Genomic DNA, 16,183 nt, shown 5'->3' on the forward strand with positions numbered 1-16,183 from the left:
GATTCATCACGAGTATGCAACAGCCGTAAGTCATTCTAAGTGCATCTCCACAACGGAATGCACACAAATGCTTAATTGATTTTTCTGACACGCAAGAACACCCAGGCACACACACACTGCACTACAGTGCGTCTGAAAAGCAAAAGTAGTGACTTTGCTCTTTGAAAGCAAGTCAATCAGTAACATGGTAAAATGGCAGAGAGGAAATGTCTTATTAATAAATATTTATTTTGGCTAACAAAAAAACATAATTGCATAGAGAAGAGAACAAAGGGGTTTCACCTGAGTGCTAACACTATGTACATAATGCCCCTTAATGGTACTGACATTGTTTTCTGATTTGAGCTGAAGGAGTCAGCATTTAGTGTTTTTAACATTCGCTTATTAGCTAAGGGAATAACAGTCGAGGGGAAATTAAGATTATATAGCTTATGAAAATGTCTTATTTCTTGATCTGTAATAAGATCAGTGATTTCCATGTCAGTTTGATAAGGCTTGTTGCAAGTAAAAAGACAAAAACAAACAGTCGTTAAGTCTTAAATGCAAATAACATTGGAAATCCGAAAACAGTGCTGCACATATTTCAGGAGCTCCATTCCTTAAGCTCTTGCTCAAGGTAGACCACATAGCCGCTCACTGACTTCCCACAGCTTCTTAGCCAGACCGTCATCCCGCGCCTTAGAGCTTACTCCCTGTAAGGAACACGAGGAGAAGTAGCGCCCGCTGAACAGCTCAATACCTTCCTGGAGAGCGCAGTGCAGGGTGGTCTGGGCGCCAGCCTCTGGGTCCAGGAACAGGAGCCTGAAGATAGGCATCAAGAGCAGCCTGAGCCACAGGCTCATGTTGCGGCAGAACTCTGTGTTGATTACCCCTGAGTGGCAGACAAACAACTGGAAATGAAATGGCACTGATACAAGGATGTTTTAGGTGGGTGAAAAAGGAAAAAAAAAAAAAAAAACTGGTAAAAGCATTAAGCTGGCAAACCATGCTATTCTTTACGACAAGGTAGTGGTAATTGTACAAAACAACGAAAGTCATTCTAATGTGAATCACCCTGGATGAAGTGGTCTGTTGAGGAAGTCAACCAAAATGACTATGACAGCAACTCACCTGGGTGAAGGCTATAGCAGGTGACACTGGTGCCCTCCAAGCGGTTGGCCAGTTCGCGGGTGAAGAGGACGTTGCACAGCTTGCTGTGGCAGTAGGCCATGAAGCCGTGCCAGCTGGACTGCCCCGTCACCAGGTCCTTATGGGCACTCAGGGTGGCAAAGTCGACGGTGCCCAGGCGGTGGAGCAGAGCCGACACGTTCACCACGCGACTCTGCCCGCTCTGCTTCAGGCGCTCCAAGAGCAGGTAGGTCAACAGGAAGTGACCTAGATGATTGACCCCAAAGGCCAACCCAAACCCATCCTCCGTTTGACCCGTCCCCATGAGGCCTTTGTGCAAAAGGGTTGAGAGGAAATTAGCATGTGTCTTCCCACCTGTCCCTAGATTTTCTTTGTTAAAGTTAGCAGCAGGTAACAATTCAATCTGAATTCACACCATGATTGTCATAGCTGAAAGAAATGACAAACTGTAACTCCATACAAACATAACATCCACCACACAACATGACCCCCCCCCCAAAACACAAACAAACTTCACACCTGCGTTGTTGATGAGTAGGTCTAGTCGAGGCTCTGTCTTCAGAAAAGTCTCGGCAAAGGATCTCACTGACTTGAGGCTCCCCAAGTCCAACTGCATGTACAGAACTTCACTGTTTCCACTCTCCTGGATTCGAGAAGATGAAAGTTAGGTTGCTAAGGTGATTCTGCAAACCTTGACTCTATTTATTTATTTATTTATGTATTACAAATATATATATTTACCCTCCTGATGTCGTAAACAGCAGCTTCTGCTTTTTGTTTGTTGCGACAAGCTAGAATGACACGTGCACCCCTCTTGGCTAGATCCATGGCTGTGCTTTTTCCAATGCCTGTATTGCTGCCTAAATTACGTTTTATTTGTTTTCAGACGTGAATAGTTGACAATTCATGCGTACATGTCGTTAACGCGAATAATTATTTAAATGTGAGGGATTGCATCTACAGAAACTGGAAACTTGACAAGTCAAGGGAAACGGTGGTCGAGCATGGTAACAGTCCACGTAAAATCTATTAGCAAACAATTAGCCATCTTACCAGTCACAATAGCCGTTTTCCCTTTCAACACAGCATTGCTTCTGCATCGGGACCCCTTGAACATTGTGTAATACAGCAATAAGTACATTACGACTCCACCTGACAAAATAGCTAAGAAAACTGACATAATGTAAAAGTTGCAGTCACCCTTGCAAAATATTAGTCAAGCTTGTCTAACCCGCCTCAGATCTATTGAGTTCGTAAATTCTATATTTGTACTGTCTATGGTTTTCATGCCGACGTCTTACACTTCCGGGACTATATTGATGTCCACAAGATGTCGCTACAGTGGTTTAAAGACCGGTATTTATGTTATATAATGTCACACACCAATAATCATCTGTCAGGGTCCAGTTTTTCAAACAACTCTTTTTTTTAAATCTGGCTCAGATTGTTACATGTGCATATGCAATGTCTTTTTACACAGAATACTAGTTTTAACCTTTGCACATTTACAAGCATCTATATTAAAGAGTTTATGTTGTATGTATTAAAGTCTTCATAACATTTACAAAACAAAATAGAGCATGAAGGTAGATAAGAAAAATGTAACATATGCTACTGATTCTAGATCAGACAAAGCCAGTGTGTACTACCCATTTTGGAGCCAGAAATAGAATTAATTGTAAAATACTTTTTTTTTCAGCATAGATCATTTCTATGAGGTGTCCAGAACAACATACTAAAAGTCCTAAGAAATCCTAGTTGAGGAAATATGTTTAATTCTCATCAATCTGAGATGTGTGCTAATAATGCATGGCAAAAATACACCTCAAAAATGTAATTTTTTCCTTTACTCGTATCAAAATGAAACTTTACACAATGAAAGTACACATGAAAAGTAAACATTTTTGTATTACAAGTTTCTTTTGAAATTAATTTGAATATGCACATGAGCTCCACACTTATTGAATATGTCCATAGGCAGAAACACCATTCATATGTATGACAAATACATCGGCCCAATCTTCATCCAATCATCCTACTGCCAATGGGAGATGGCAATGCTGCTTTTAGACTGGCCTCTAACCTGAAAACTGCCTGGCTTGGTAGTACCTGCCAGGGGTATGGTGTTTCTGCCTATGCAATTAGGACATATTCAATAAGTGTGACGCATGTGCATATTCAAATTCATTTCAAGAGAAACTTGTAATACAAAAAAAGTTACTTTTCATGTATACTTTTACTATGTAAAGTTTTATTGTGGTAGGAGTAAAGGAAAAAATTAAGCCTATGTGGGTGTATTTTGGGCATATTCGATTAGTGTATAGCTCATTTGCATATTAAAATTCATTTTCAAAGAAACTTGTAATACAAAATGTTTTACTTTTCATGGGTACTTTCATTGTGTAAAGTTTTATTTTGATAGGAGTAAAGAAAAAAATTTAATTTTTGAGGTGTATTTTTGCCATGCATTATTAGCACACATCTCAGATTGATGAGAATTAAACATATTTCCTCAACTAGGATTTGTTAGGACTTTTAGTATGTTGTTCTGGACACCTCATAGAAATGATCTATGCTGAAAAAAAATATTTTACAATTAGTCTGTTGTAAAACACTACTTTGCCTGGACTAAACTGTTCCTAACTCAATAGATTTTTTTTTCATCCTAAACAACTAAGCAACCACTGTAGGAGAACGTTACTGAGACTGCATGCCAGATGTGCATACAGTATTCAAAAGTCTTTCCTATCAACAAGCAAAGGATGAGTCGAGGTGGTTCTGGTAATATCAGAAAAGGATATCGATTGCTTGTCCATGGTAAAAACGTTATTCGGTGCGAGAATATTTGGATTTAGGGGCTACTGACTACCATGTAAATTAACCAGCAGTGGTGCAACTGAAAAATAACCCAGCGCTAGTTTAAAACTAGAAAGTTATGGTTTAAGGCACACTTTACACCCAAATTTAAGCTCAACAAGTGTGACCAACTGCAGATCCTTTACCAGTTAAAGTAAAAACAAAAAGATAGTAACTGATATCTATCAACATCAGTTTCACAGTCCACTCAATGGAAGGTAGTACGCTATATGCGGGAGGAGACGCACAGATGACGTACAATGTACACAGAGAAAACCAGCACACGCTTTTCACCCCAGATTAGTTATAAAATGCACCTTTGACAGAGTGGCTTCCACTGTCATCTGCCACAAGCCAAACTCACCAGCCCTTCTTCTTACACTCGGTTTCCAGTGTCAGTGTTCCTACCTTGAGGATGAATCTTGCCGTCCAGAACAGAGTGCAGTATGACAACTTGTGCGTGTGTTTAGCCTGTCTACTGATTACAGAGAAAATTATGTGGTTTTGCTTTGCTTCCTGCATATTTTGTGAAATATCTGACGCCTATTAGTTAACAGACTCAAGCTGATTTGTTTCACTCATTAGGTTAAAACAGAGGACACATGCATTCTTGCCTTCGACCTTTCAAACCAAATGCCAAATGTGGTACATTGCAATGTGTCAAAATGTATGTTACCCTTACAACACGAGAGGCATTGTAAGGCCAGAACTCCTGGATATACAAACCCGTGCCTGAAGATAATATAGACATTACATTAGCGGTTTTCTTTATACTTGCATGACTTCACAAAGGTATGTACTTATTACATACACACAACAAACGTGCTTGCAGTTATGCACATTAGAACACAGACAATATTTTGCTTTGTACTTAAAAATCTTTATGTATTTACATTGTTATAATACAGGCAAAAACCTTTTTTTTCCATGTACAGAAATGCAAGAAATTTTAAAACGAGATCTAAAACGATGTGTCTATTTACACAAGCTATTACAGAAGTGACAGGACATAAAGACATGTTTTACCACAAAGTTTTATACACAAAGAGAACTTAAAACTCAAGAAGTACTGTCAAATTGAAACTATACAACGTATGTACAAGGTATCCTATGCCTCGATCACAGAAAACTGAAATGTATTGTATGTACATCACATACAGTTCTCCAACATACACTTGTGTGCATGTGTGTGCAAGATAATACAGCTACCTGCAGTGCAAAAGTAGCAGAAGAAGGTATGCCTATACTTTACCATCATAAAATAAAATGGGATTAAATGAGCTGATTGAAAGAGAATGCATATCAAAACATCCTGTACTGGCACAAAGAGGACAATATGATACTCGATGTTTGAAGTTCAGGTGATAAGCTTCCAAACAGGAAGAGAACACCATTTCAAAAGATGGTTTTAACGGCCTTTGCATTATTTGATTTGCATTTAACTAAACAAAAACAAAAAGAGAGGGAGAAAATAAAAAACAATGTGCAAAATAAACGGCTCGTGAGACCTCAAAATACCTTGAATTCATATGAACGTATGAATGTCATAAAATGAACGTCATTTCGTTTTCCCTATATAAATTGGCTTCGTGAGCTTCCCTTGGGTGTCGCTGTGGCGGGCAGCCAGGGCTAGGGCACCGAGTTAGAGCGCAGAACGGGCACTTGGTGTGGCGTTGGAGCCTGGCCGTCGGCCAGCTCTCCGGACTCCTGGACGGGGCGGGCTTTGGCCTCTTCCTCCTCCACCACCTTCTCCTCCTTGGGTTGCTTGGCGGCGAACTCGGCGATGCTGAAGATGAACTGCAGGCAGCCCAGCTTGACACAGCTGCCGTGGTGCAGGAGCGCCGTGCCCTCCCAGCCGGCCCCGCTGCCTCCGATCAGGCTGGAGCTGCTGGCCTTGCAGTTGCACTGGTGCCGGGACTCCCCCTGGCACTGGCTGTTCATCACGCCCCCTGCTGGCAGAAAGCCCTCCACTGCAGCCCCCTGCTCCGTTTTCCTCTTCTTACAACGTCCTGTGGGGAAGCATAGTGAACCAATGACCACACAGCCATAATGCATGATAGAATCCAATGTGAAGATGGCTGATCATGAAACTGCATTGCAAGAATTCCTAAAAGGTGGAACAGATTAATCTGAAATTCAATATATAAATGCTGAGCATTTTTATATATATAATATATAGAAAAAAGGGGCCAATATCCCTAAAACCATTTAAGCACAAGTTAAACTGTATATAATGTATAAATGGCATACACCATGAATGTATTAAATAGCTATCAACTGACTTTGATCACTGTGTCACAGTCCTACGAGTTCATGGGGGCTACTCACGGGTGACACTCTGCACTTTGGAGACGATGCTGCTAGGTGTCGTGGGAGCCACCTTCTCAGAGAAGTCGCAAGAGTAGAGGACGTTGTCCACGGTGGTCCCATGCTCGCTGTAGTTCAGCAGCTCATAATGCTTTGTGTTCTGAGGAGCCAAACACCCAGAGTTAGAGAGTGGACACTTGATACTGTAATGCAATTCAAGCCAATCAACAAACTGTTTAGTTTCTTGGGGTCTACAAACTTTGTTCTACTTTACAGGCACTTTGAGTATGTGTGTGGGTGTGTGTTGGGAGGGGAGGTGCTTACCTCATCATAAAAAATACAGGCATGTTTGCCTGAAACATAATTACAATGACCATATTTGGTAAGGCACACGTCCATTTCAGCACCTGGAGGGTAGAAGGCAGGATGGCAATATTAGCCACTAATATACCCACAAATGTACACAAAAACACTGGTTATATGCCTGAATGTCATTTCTGTTTCTTCCAGTCAGCCTTACCAGTTCCTATGTACAAGGTCCTATAACGCATGCTTACGACCTCCCCTTTACCCAGCAGAGGATAAAACACAGCCCTCGCCTGAACCTCTTTCTTTTGTGCTGTAATCAGAGCACAGATGGGACATATGTTACGTCACAATAACACAGACCTTCATCACATACATATACACAGACATATATGTAGTTTATAGAATGTACTAACACTATAAAACATTTTTTTAAAACATATGTCATCTTTGAGACATCCTCACTTCAAATCCCCTTCTTGGAGCAAACACTTGAGACACTGGACTGATTGTGTCCTGTCAGGCCCTATATACATTGTCTCTCTGGCCACACTGGGTATGAGACTGATAGCGGCAGCGTGTCAGTGCTGGTGCCTTACCTTCTGCGAGTGGCGTGGGAGCGGGGGCGGGCGCGGGGGCAGGGGCAGAGGGAGAGGCAGTGACGGTAGAGTGGCTCCCGCAGGTGGTGGGAAGCTGGGGGGCTTTCCGGGGAAAGAGCTGCTGGATCCTCTGCCACGCCAGCATCCGGATCGTGTCCTTGTCCAGCTTGCTCAGTTCAATGTCTGTCGGCAAAAAGCATTTGCAATAAGCACAACAATACATTTGCACAATAATACTAAGTGCACACCAATGGAAAACATGATAAACAGCTTGGGTGCATCCTGGTTGAAGTTTACGTCTGCTCACAACCAACAGCACTCCCAAAAGCGGAGCGAGCCTCACCTGCTTTTCCTTCAATCACTCCTTTCAAGCAGCTGGACAGAGCTGCCATCTCAGGAGACACCTTCCCACCTGAAGGTCAGAATTTAAAAAATGAATTTCAATTTACATGAAACGGAAACACACTGCAGTCAAAATCACATTCCTACGGTTTTAGTTCCATATACTGATAACAGTCTATCTGAATGTAGGTAAATACATTCTCAAGATACATTTCCCCCTAGTTTATGTCTTTTTAATATTATTAAAGAGTCAGCCACTTCTTTGTTGGGGTTTGCTTGGTGGGGGTTCACTAGTATGTGCACTGAAAAAGCAAGTTGTTGTTTTTGAGAGAAACAAATTAGTGGTAAATGTGGCTGCCCATTTGAATGGATTTGAAAACAGTGACTGATCACAACTTCAAACCAGCGATAAAATCCCCCCTCTGCCCTGGCTTTGACTGCGATTGGTTTAAGGAAAGAGGTCCCATGCCTGAGGGAGGTAGAGGGGGAGCGAGCCTGTCAGCGGCCGACCCCTGAGCGGCTCTGGGTGGGGCGAGGGTCCGCGTGTCCACCACGGAGGATGTAACGGTGCCACTGCTCAAACTGGCTGCTGCGCCACCTGAGGCTGAGCTGGCGCACAGTGGCGCAAGCGGGCAGGGACCCTCCTTCTGGGCACCAGGGCTTAGGAGGGCACTGCTCTTCTCCGTCCTTATGTGGTTGGTAAGCGATGGCTCAGGCACGTGGGGGCTCTGCGGTATGTTGGGCTTGTGGTCCTCCAAACCCCCCTCGTGCACCACGGGGCCGTTGACCTTCAGCCGGCCCTCAAGCAGGCCATTTAGGGGCCTGCAGTCATGGCAGGGTTTCTCGCTGGAGATGCTGCACCGGTCCAGTTGTTCCGAAGGGGCCTGGGGATTATGGAGGACTGGAGCCCCCTGGGGGCCAACACGAGTGCTGCAGGGCTTGGAGAAGGGGCTGGGTGAAAGGGTCCTGTGGGTGGGGCTCTGGGAGCTGAGCTCTTTGGCCTCCACACAAGGCTTGACATCAGCCTGCTGGCTCTGCTTGGAGTCCCGGTTTGAGGGTGACATCTGCTTGGCAGATAAATGTCTCATGACACTGCACTGGAGCGCAATGACACCACGAAGCCACTGCACCACAAAAACACAACAGTTAGAATGACACTACAAACTGGACACTTCCACACAGTACAAAATAAAACAGACAGACAATGAGAGCAAACAATAATCAACTTCAGGACGACCAGCTTTGGGTATTATTGTTACTATGCCAACTGCAGGTGGTGGCTAGGTGTGCCCACCTCTTGTTGCTCGGCCTCATTGGCTGAATACTGAGGGGGTGACTGGCGCTCCTTCTCAGGAACGCCGTGACAGATAAGTTCCCCTTGTCGGACTCCAGAAGGTTCTGGCAGGTGAGGGGGGCACTGGTACTGACTCTTAATGGAGTCTGGGACCTGGAATGGAGTTAAATTAAAGGAAAAGAAAGAAAGAAAGAAAGAAAGAAAGAAAGAAAGAATGAATGAATGAATGAATTAAACTTCATACCCTATACTGACTTTTTCAACTCAGAAGGATTAAGTTAAAGATTTGTTCATGAGCACAGAGGAACCTGTGGCAACGATAGCTGTACCTTGAGGGTTTTCGCGCTGTAATGAGGGCCTTTGCGGTTGGGGGGGTTTTGTCTGTGGACTAGCCGCAAGAAGTCGACCTTGACAGCATGCTGGGAAATGCGGTCTTGGAACTGGTCAAAGAGCTGGCAGCGATTGCTGTAGGTCGCGCTCCTCTCGTTCAGCTGAGGAAGACAAACATGTTCTAAGCTCACTCACTGAACATAAACAGATCCTCATATTCAACAAAAAATGTACCATCCAGGGAGAGGGTCTTAATTCAGAGAAAGATTTTACCAGTAATATATAAGTAAACATAGTAAATGGAAGTATGCTGGTAAAGTTGGTTTGTCACAAGAGGTTCTATATTGTTTAATTCTGGAATATTTCCCCTTTTATACTTCAGGATGCTAAGCCTTTCAAATGATGATTGCGGGAGACTTACCACCTCGTTCTCTATGTGGTTTGGACACATCCATCTCCCGGTTGGCATGGCAGTGAGAGGCGGATCCAGACAGTCCATGTGGAACAGCAGGGGGCAGTAATCACACTGGACCAATGGAGCAACCCTGCAGCTCCTGACAAAACGTCAGAGGAAAACATGCTTTTAAATACACGCTGATTACTGGATCTGTGAATCACATGTTAATCATAATCAAATATGGCATATATTTGCCAGGTGAACTGATACTGATGAACAAATATGGACCATATGCAAAATTAGGTGGATTCATGCAAATAGCAATATGCAACACTATCAAGCCTATAAGAAATGTTGCTCTCACAGTATCTGAAATGCTGAAACCCTCAAGTGACTTTATTTCTATCACACTTTTTCTTGATCAGTTTTCCTTTTACCACCGTCTAGTCAGGACTTCATACCTGCTACAGGAGTAACACACCCTCACTGGCAGTGGGACCAGCCCATTGTGATCCAGCTCATGCTGCAGCCTTTTTACATTCTTCCCGGTCATCTCTTCTTTTCGTCTCCGCTTGCTGCTTCCTGGAGGAGCACGGCATTTTGACATTAACCAGATGCATTAAGAACATTCAATTACAATTACATATATCTGCGCTAAGGAACGCTTGCATTTTCTACAGTGCAGTGAGGACTGATGGTCGCTCCTGCACACCACAGGGAACAGTGTTTTGAGAGTGACGGGTGATGCTACTGTGCTCACCTGGCAACGCAGTCGTGCACGTGAGCTCGTTAGGCAGCTGGAACTGCGTGGGGTTCTGCTCCATGGCGGCAGCGATAAGCAGCTCGAAGGGCCGCTTCAGTTGGGGCGCCGTGGTCCCGTCCGTCTCCGAGCCCTGCGCATCCTCCTCGGGGTCCAGCATGTCCTCGTCTGCGTCGTTGGGCTCCGAGGGAGTGGGGGTGTCCGTGGAGGCATTGGATGTCGGGGTGCCCGGCCGGCTGCTCGTCCGGCGCTCCATAAGCCGGACCTGCGCCACAGCCACACGCAGGCTCCCGCTGCCGCCGCCAGGCACGGGGGGCAGCCCGTCCAGACGCAGCGTGGGGCCCGTCCCAGCGCTCAGGTCCAGCTCGGTTGCAGGGGAGGACGAGCGCTTGGAGAGCTGGCGCTCCAGCAGGCCGTTCACCGGCTCAGCCTTCTGCTCGCGCTTCTTCACACACACACACACACACACACACACACACACACACACACACACACACGGTTTGAGACAAACAAGCTCAACTTACAGAATAATTACTAGGGCTGTAACAATTCACAGATACAAATTAGAAAGCAATTTTAATGTTAAAGATGTGACTACATCGGTGCGCAAACCCCTGGATCGATTTAAATGTACCATGAACCTCTTGATGGGCCGATCCTAAAGTTACAAATTGGTTGACTGAAGCTTTGCTGCCAATTCTACTTTAGTAGACTATAAACTAAGCTGCTGAGGAAGACCTGACATTACAAGTCATGTTAATTTCAAAATAATTTTGATTGAGCTTTTACGCGAGCTAAGTTAGCCCTGTGCCACTGAAATATACTACAATGGACACTACCTTGTCTTCAGTGGAATTTGCAACAATGGTAGGCAACAGTAGCATTATCAAAAACAGATACCACTATTTGATTCATGGTACTGATCCCGACTTGAAAACTGATGTGTGCTGCTCAAAACGAACATGGACTCAAAATGTGTATGTGTAGTGAACGAGTTTATTGCAGTATATTAGATGAAGCCATATCTTCAGTTCAGCCGTCACCATCTACCACTTACAACAGCAGGTAATGTTACATAAAAGCAGCTAATGTTAGCTTCTTAGGCTGCATCAAACGTTATAGCCTGTGTGCCAACGTATCTGTTAACTGGGGACAAAGGCTAATATTACACACCTCTCCATGTTGAGAATTGCATGAATCGCAATGCATTCAAATGTATCGTCCCTGAATCGTAGCCCATGTGTCTAGATGGGCATCAGATCGTCAGTAAGTTATAACTCAAGAGAGAGCAGTATGGTACACTGAAGTACACTATGGCAAACAAATAAACACGTTAGTAGAACATTACAGAAATCCTTCTTACCTTCTTGCGAACATTACAGCGATGACACATCCAGTCTCCTGGAGGTAACATTTCCTCACTCAGTGGAGGATTGCTGTTACCAAATTAAGAAAAATATCAGGCACATTACTATTAGTCAACTATTTCAACCAATTCAGAATCCAAGTACAAAACTGTTGACAACCATCCCTTAAATGACGTAATTTAGATTTTCATGCAGGGAAACGGAAACGCTAAGTATTAACATAAATAAATGTAATCGGCTCTAAGGCACTAAGCCTCAGCATTCTATGGTAAAATCCTCAGATTTTTCCTCCCAGTTCAGGTATAGCTGTCTGACAGATTAGGGCTGGGTATTGGCACAGATGCCCCGATTTGATTTGGTTCTGATTCACAGACTAACAATTAAATTAAATCCGATATTGATAGGAATGACATATGAAATACTACAACAAAGCTGTATTTCCATATTTCTAATAATCCATATTTAGAAAGGCGTTTAAAAAGATCTAAAGTACGGTGAACATACCAGGGAAAACGCATAGTAGCCTAAAAGTTTGATCTAGAAATTCAAATCGGAAGATAAAAAGATATGTTGCACACCCCTACTACAGATGATGTTAAATCATCTGCTCTCAGTCACTCTGTTTTATATGAGAAAGTGGTGGATTTACTAAAAAAACTCTAAAATAGTCTGTGTTTTAAGTGCTCAAAGCATTATAAGTGCTCATAATCTAAGTATACTGCAAGGTGGTCAGACAGCATAGTGTTTTCAGTCAGAGGCGCCTTCACATTCACTGTAATAAGGACTGTTACATGAAGTCATTCCTACCCACAGCAATATCCCTGTATAATAACTCCCCTCTGTGCCGAGAGAGAAGGCTCCTCTTCTGAGTGACACTGTCTTATGTGGCTTAGTGTCTTACATCTGTCTTATGTCTATGCTATACTGTGTATATATTGTGTGATTCGCAGTGTTAAATGACATTTATGTCTTCATGTGTGCTCAGAGTTCTGGTATCTGTGCTCAATCTCTGTATGTTCCACATTATGAGAACAGTCTGTCAAGCAGCATTTTTTTTTTGTTGTTGAAAACCATCTGAATGGAAACACAAAGACCAAACACATTAGTGCAACTATCGTGTCCTGTCTCCCTCTAGTGGGGAGCTTTGAACATAGCCACAGAATATCCAATGACAGGACCACCATCATCATCATAACAAAGAACGAGTAACTAGGCTTTTAGGCTCATGCTGAGCAAGGGTATTCTGTAATAAGAAAGTTTTAATGACCTACCAGTATGGACCATTGACAACATTAAAGAGTGATGAGGGGAGGCTTTAATGAAGGGAGTGTAGGTTTTTTTCAAGTATGTGATACATTCTGAGAAAATACAAGTAAATGCCAATAATCCAAATTGCAAATTAAAAAGTGCTGCCTTGGATGTAAATACTGGTAAATGTGGGGTTTTTTTTGTCTGAAATTAGGCTTGTGATCAAATATATGTATTAGTATGTGTCTACTCACATATTAAGCTTGGGCCCCAGAATATCATTATGCAATAAACTGCAGTTTAACATCACACAGCACTTCACATGGTGCATAATCTTATCATTCTGAGGTTGTTATATACAGAGTATGGTTGCTGGGGATTATGTGGCAGCTGATGGAAAATCTTGAAGACTGGTAGCCTCAATTCTCATCACAACGCCAAGTGACATGTGCATTAGACGGCTGACTTGACAGAATGACAGATGAATGGTGCCAGGCTAAAAACAAATCTTAGGGGGTCGCCATATTGTAAACAGACGAACACAAACAAACCACAAGGCTGACTCAAATTTGAACTTACTCTTTACCATCATTACACATACATTATAAATCGAGCACCGAGCTAATGGGACATGCCCAGCTTCAAGACGATATTGCGCCCTGCTGTCTCACTGAATGAACTGTGAGCTGAAGTTTATAATACTGACGTTGGGGGGGGGGGGGGGGCGTAACCCCAACAAAATTAGCTTGTTTGTTTAAAAAAAAAAAAACCTCTGTGCATGTTCTGTGGACAAATAAGGTGGACTGACGGTTGCTCTAACACTAATGCGGCCCAAACACCCCTGACAGCTATATCCAAAGCGTTATTCTCTGTTGATTGGTCAATATTAGCATGTATAGTATATAAGTGTGTGAAACATTTGCTTTGGAAAACGAGAAAGCTATGGAGTTCACGCACACACTTACCCACAGTAAGGAATTCAAACTACCAACTTACCAGCACTGCAAATGAAAGGCGGCAGGACAGTGATCACAACACAGCAGATCGCCTCCTTCACGGCAACTATCACAGGAATCGTGGTTAGTAGCTCTCCCGCTTCTCCGGGCTTCCCTTTCAGGCTTTCGCTTCATTTCTCCATCCTCAGACTTTGGTGGTGCAAGCAGCGTTTGTATTTGCTGGAAGTGGATACGTTTAGAAATTAACTACAGGTTCACTAAAACCAGGCATGCGTCGTTTGCGATTTGGCTTTAAATTAAGAAAGCAAACAAAGTGTTACATCCAAAAGTCATGTTGTACCACAACAGCAATACAGATAGCTAGTGTTCGATTGCATAGCATGCGATTAGTTTCTATTTCATATTTATCTGTAGAGCTAAGAACATATTAAAGTTGGAGGCTAGCTAGACTCGCAACTGTCTCCGCTAGTGTGCCAAGTTTGAGTGTTGAATCAGCGTCAAGTTACCTAATGACACCGACAATGTACTGAATGTACTATACATTAAGGTTTACTGGATTTGCTTAGGCCTTTGCATAACTTCTCAGTACATTGGCTACAAATAATTGCTGTGCCAGAGAAGTTAATTATTGCAAAACTGCTCAGCTCTACACGGTACTTTTGAGAGTGTTCACTGGTAAGACTATGTAGCATAGCTACTTCGAGCAACTGGTTTTGATGGTTATTTAGCAAGTATCTGTTTTAACTGGGTCTGCTCACTGTACATTGAGAGTATCAGAATAAAACATAGCTTGTATGCCATCTTGCCTCACCTCCATTAGACCCCCAGACGTATCCAAATCGTACACAATCCTCGGGGTCTCCATTTTGTCCCACATTCATCAAACGTTAGCACAATCAAGGCTCCCGCTGGTAAGAATCCTTAGGTCTCACAGTCTAAGAGAGTATGACACTCTCTTTTACACAACAGCAATTTGCAAGTTGGTTGATACACGAATGTGACAAGCCTTTTTGAAGATGTTTTCATAAATGTAGAGAGAAGAAGAAAATAATGCTGGCTATGCTAGCCAAGGTTAGTGGTGCTAGCTAGCTAGCTATTTAGCTAGCGACCCATTTCGACTAGCAAATACAACGTTAAGGGTACTTGCTGTTGGTTAGCAAGAGAGGTAACATAACAACGAAATACAGCAAACCATAATGTCAGAGGACCATCAAATGTGTATTTACTGCAAGTGTTCCTTTAACGCCGAGCTTTAAATAGGCTTAACTTACCACGTTCGAAATAGTTATTGTTTATGCGGCCTAGCCTATGTGATTCTTCTCTCTGCTCCTGCAAAAGCAGCTGGTAAGGATGCTAGTAAAATTAACAAAACAGCTTGCTTCCATTGTCGTCGATAAACAGATTCCAGTATTATGCAGCAAAAGTGTTCCCTTTGTTCATCTGACTGTTAAAAAGCGCAAACATGTTATTCGCCGGCCGTTGCAAAATCTGAAGTATTGTTATGAAAAGGCAACCATCATTGCTTCCTAGCACAGCTAAGCTAACATTCCCTCAATTGAGTTGGCGCAAACGCGAACGAAGTGACGTGTGAGCATGCGCATTGGGTTGTGGAAGTCGGGCACAGTGTTTGATATATGGAAAGAAATGAGGAAAGAAATTAAACCTACACTATGATATATTAAACATTATTTAAAAGTTATTTTCAAGAATTATTTATTGGGAATTTTCTCATGTTCTTTTTAAAAAAAAGGCTGGCGCCTGCGCTACTTGCACGCGCATGCTCAAAACAGCTATGAAAACGGAGACGGTAATTATGTGTGTCAAATTCATTTTACCGCTTTTTTCCGTCTTCAGAACGACTTTTTGGAAGGGAAGCTGAGCCTTGTAGGTATTCTTTGTAAAACAGGGATAAACCGATGCAATTAATGCCACTATGAGAGGGAGAACGGTAAGAGGCTACTCTTGGAATGGAAAGTGCTTGATGTAGCATCGTAATTTCCCAGCCATGGATATCAAAGAGCTCCCCCTCTGGCTTGTCAAGTTCAATGGCGTTTCCCGAGTCTACAGCTCCCGCGGTTTGGGCGTCAAATGAGAGGAATGTTTTTCCATCCAAGCAGAGAGTGTTACAGTGGGAACTGTTGGTAAAATTACAACACAGCCGCTAGTTTTGACAGTTCACCATTTAAATCTGGTCGTTAGCCCTTTAAGAAATAGCAAGTGAATTGCGCACCAGGCACTGGCCACTCGGCCTAACCGAAGTCCTTATAACGTAGTGACCAGACGTCCTCTTTTA

The 16,183-nt window shown here is 43.1% G+C and overlaps 2 protein-coding genes across 3 annotated transcripts; both read right to left on the bottom strand.

Annotated features, from left to right (window-relative positions):
* Positions 1-209: 209 nt before the first annotated feature.
* LOC105897200 (dehydrogenase/reductase SDR family member 13-like) lies at positions 210-2,415 on the bottom strand. 2 transcript variants are annotated; one of them, XM_031573608.2, is made up of 6 exons: positions 2,329-2,372; positions 2,182-2,236; positions 1,870-1,988; positions 1,648-1,771; positions 1,111-1,437; positions 210-871 (listed from the first exon to the last, which is right to left on the bottom strand). In XM_031573608.2, exons 3-6 carry the CDS (start codon positions 1,954-1,956, stop codon positions 612-614), a joined length of 798 nt encoding a protein of 265 aa, XP_031429468.1. In that variant the 5' UTR covers positions 1,957-1,988; positions 2,182-2,236; positions 2,329-2,372; the 3' UTR covers positions 210-611. The 2 variants fall into 2 exon arrangements, with proteins under 2 accessions (XP_031429468.1, XP_012679557.1); XM_012824103.3 differs by having other exon boundaries at positions 2,182-2,415.
* A 2,427-nt stretch (positions 2,416-4,842) lies between these two features.
* On the bottom strand, positions 4,843-15,478 carry phf12b (PHD finger protein 12b). Its single transcript, XM_012824030.3, has 16 exons — positions 15,162-15,478; positions 14,702-14,825; positions 13,931-14,109; positions 11,683-11,755; positions 10,320-10,764; positions 10,021-10,141; positions 9,584-9,716; positions 9,162-9,323; positions 8,833-8,985; positions 8,008-8,662; positions 7,540-7,608; positions 7,197-7,379; positions 6,812-6,910; positions 6,616-6,698; positions 6,313-6,451; positions 4,843-5,993 (listed from the first exon to the last, which is right to left on the bottom strand). The coding sequence occupies exons 2-16, from the start codon at positions 14,765-14,767 to the stop codon at positions 5,614-5,616; spliced, it is 2,940 nt and encodes a 979-aa protein (XP_012679484.1). The 5' UTR covers positions 14,768-14,825; positions 15,162-15,478; the 3' UTR covers positions 4,843-5,613.
* Positions 15,479-16,183: the final 705 nt, after the last annotated feature.

This window comes from Clupea harengus, chromosome 9 (genome assembly GCF_900700415.2).
Source record: "Clupea harengus chromosome 9, Ch_v2.0.2, whole genome shotgun sequence".
In the NCBI taxonomy this organism is placed as follows: Eukaryota; Metazoa; Chordata; class Actinopteri; order Clupeiformes; family Clupeidae; genus Clupea; species Clupea harengus.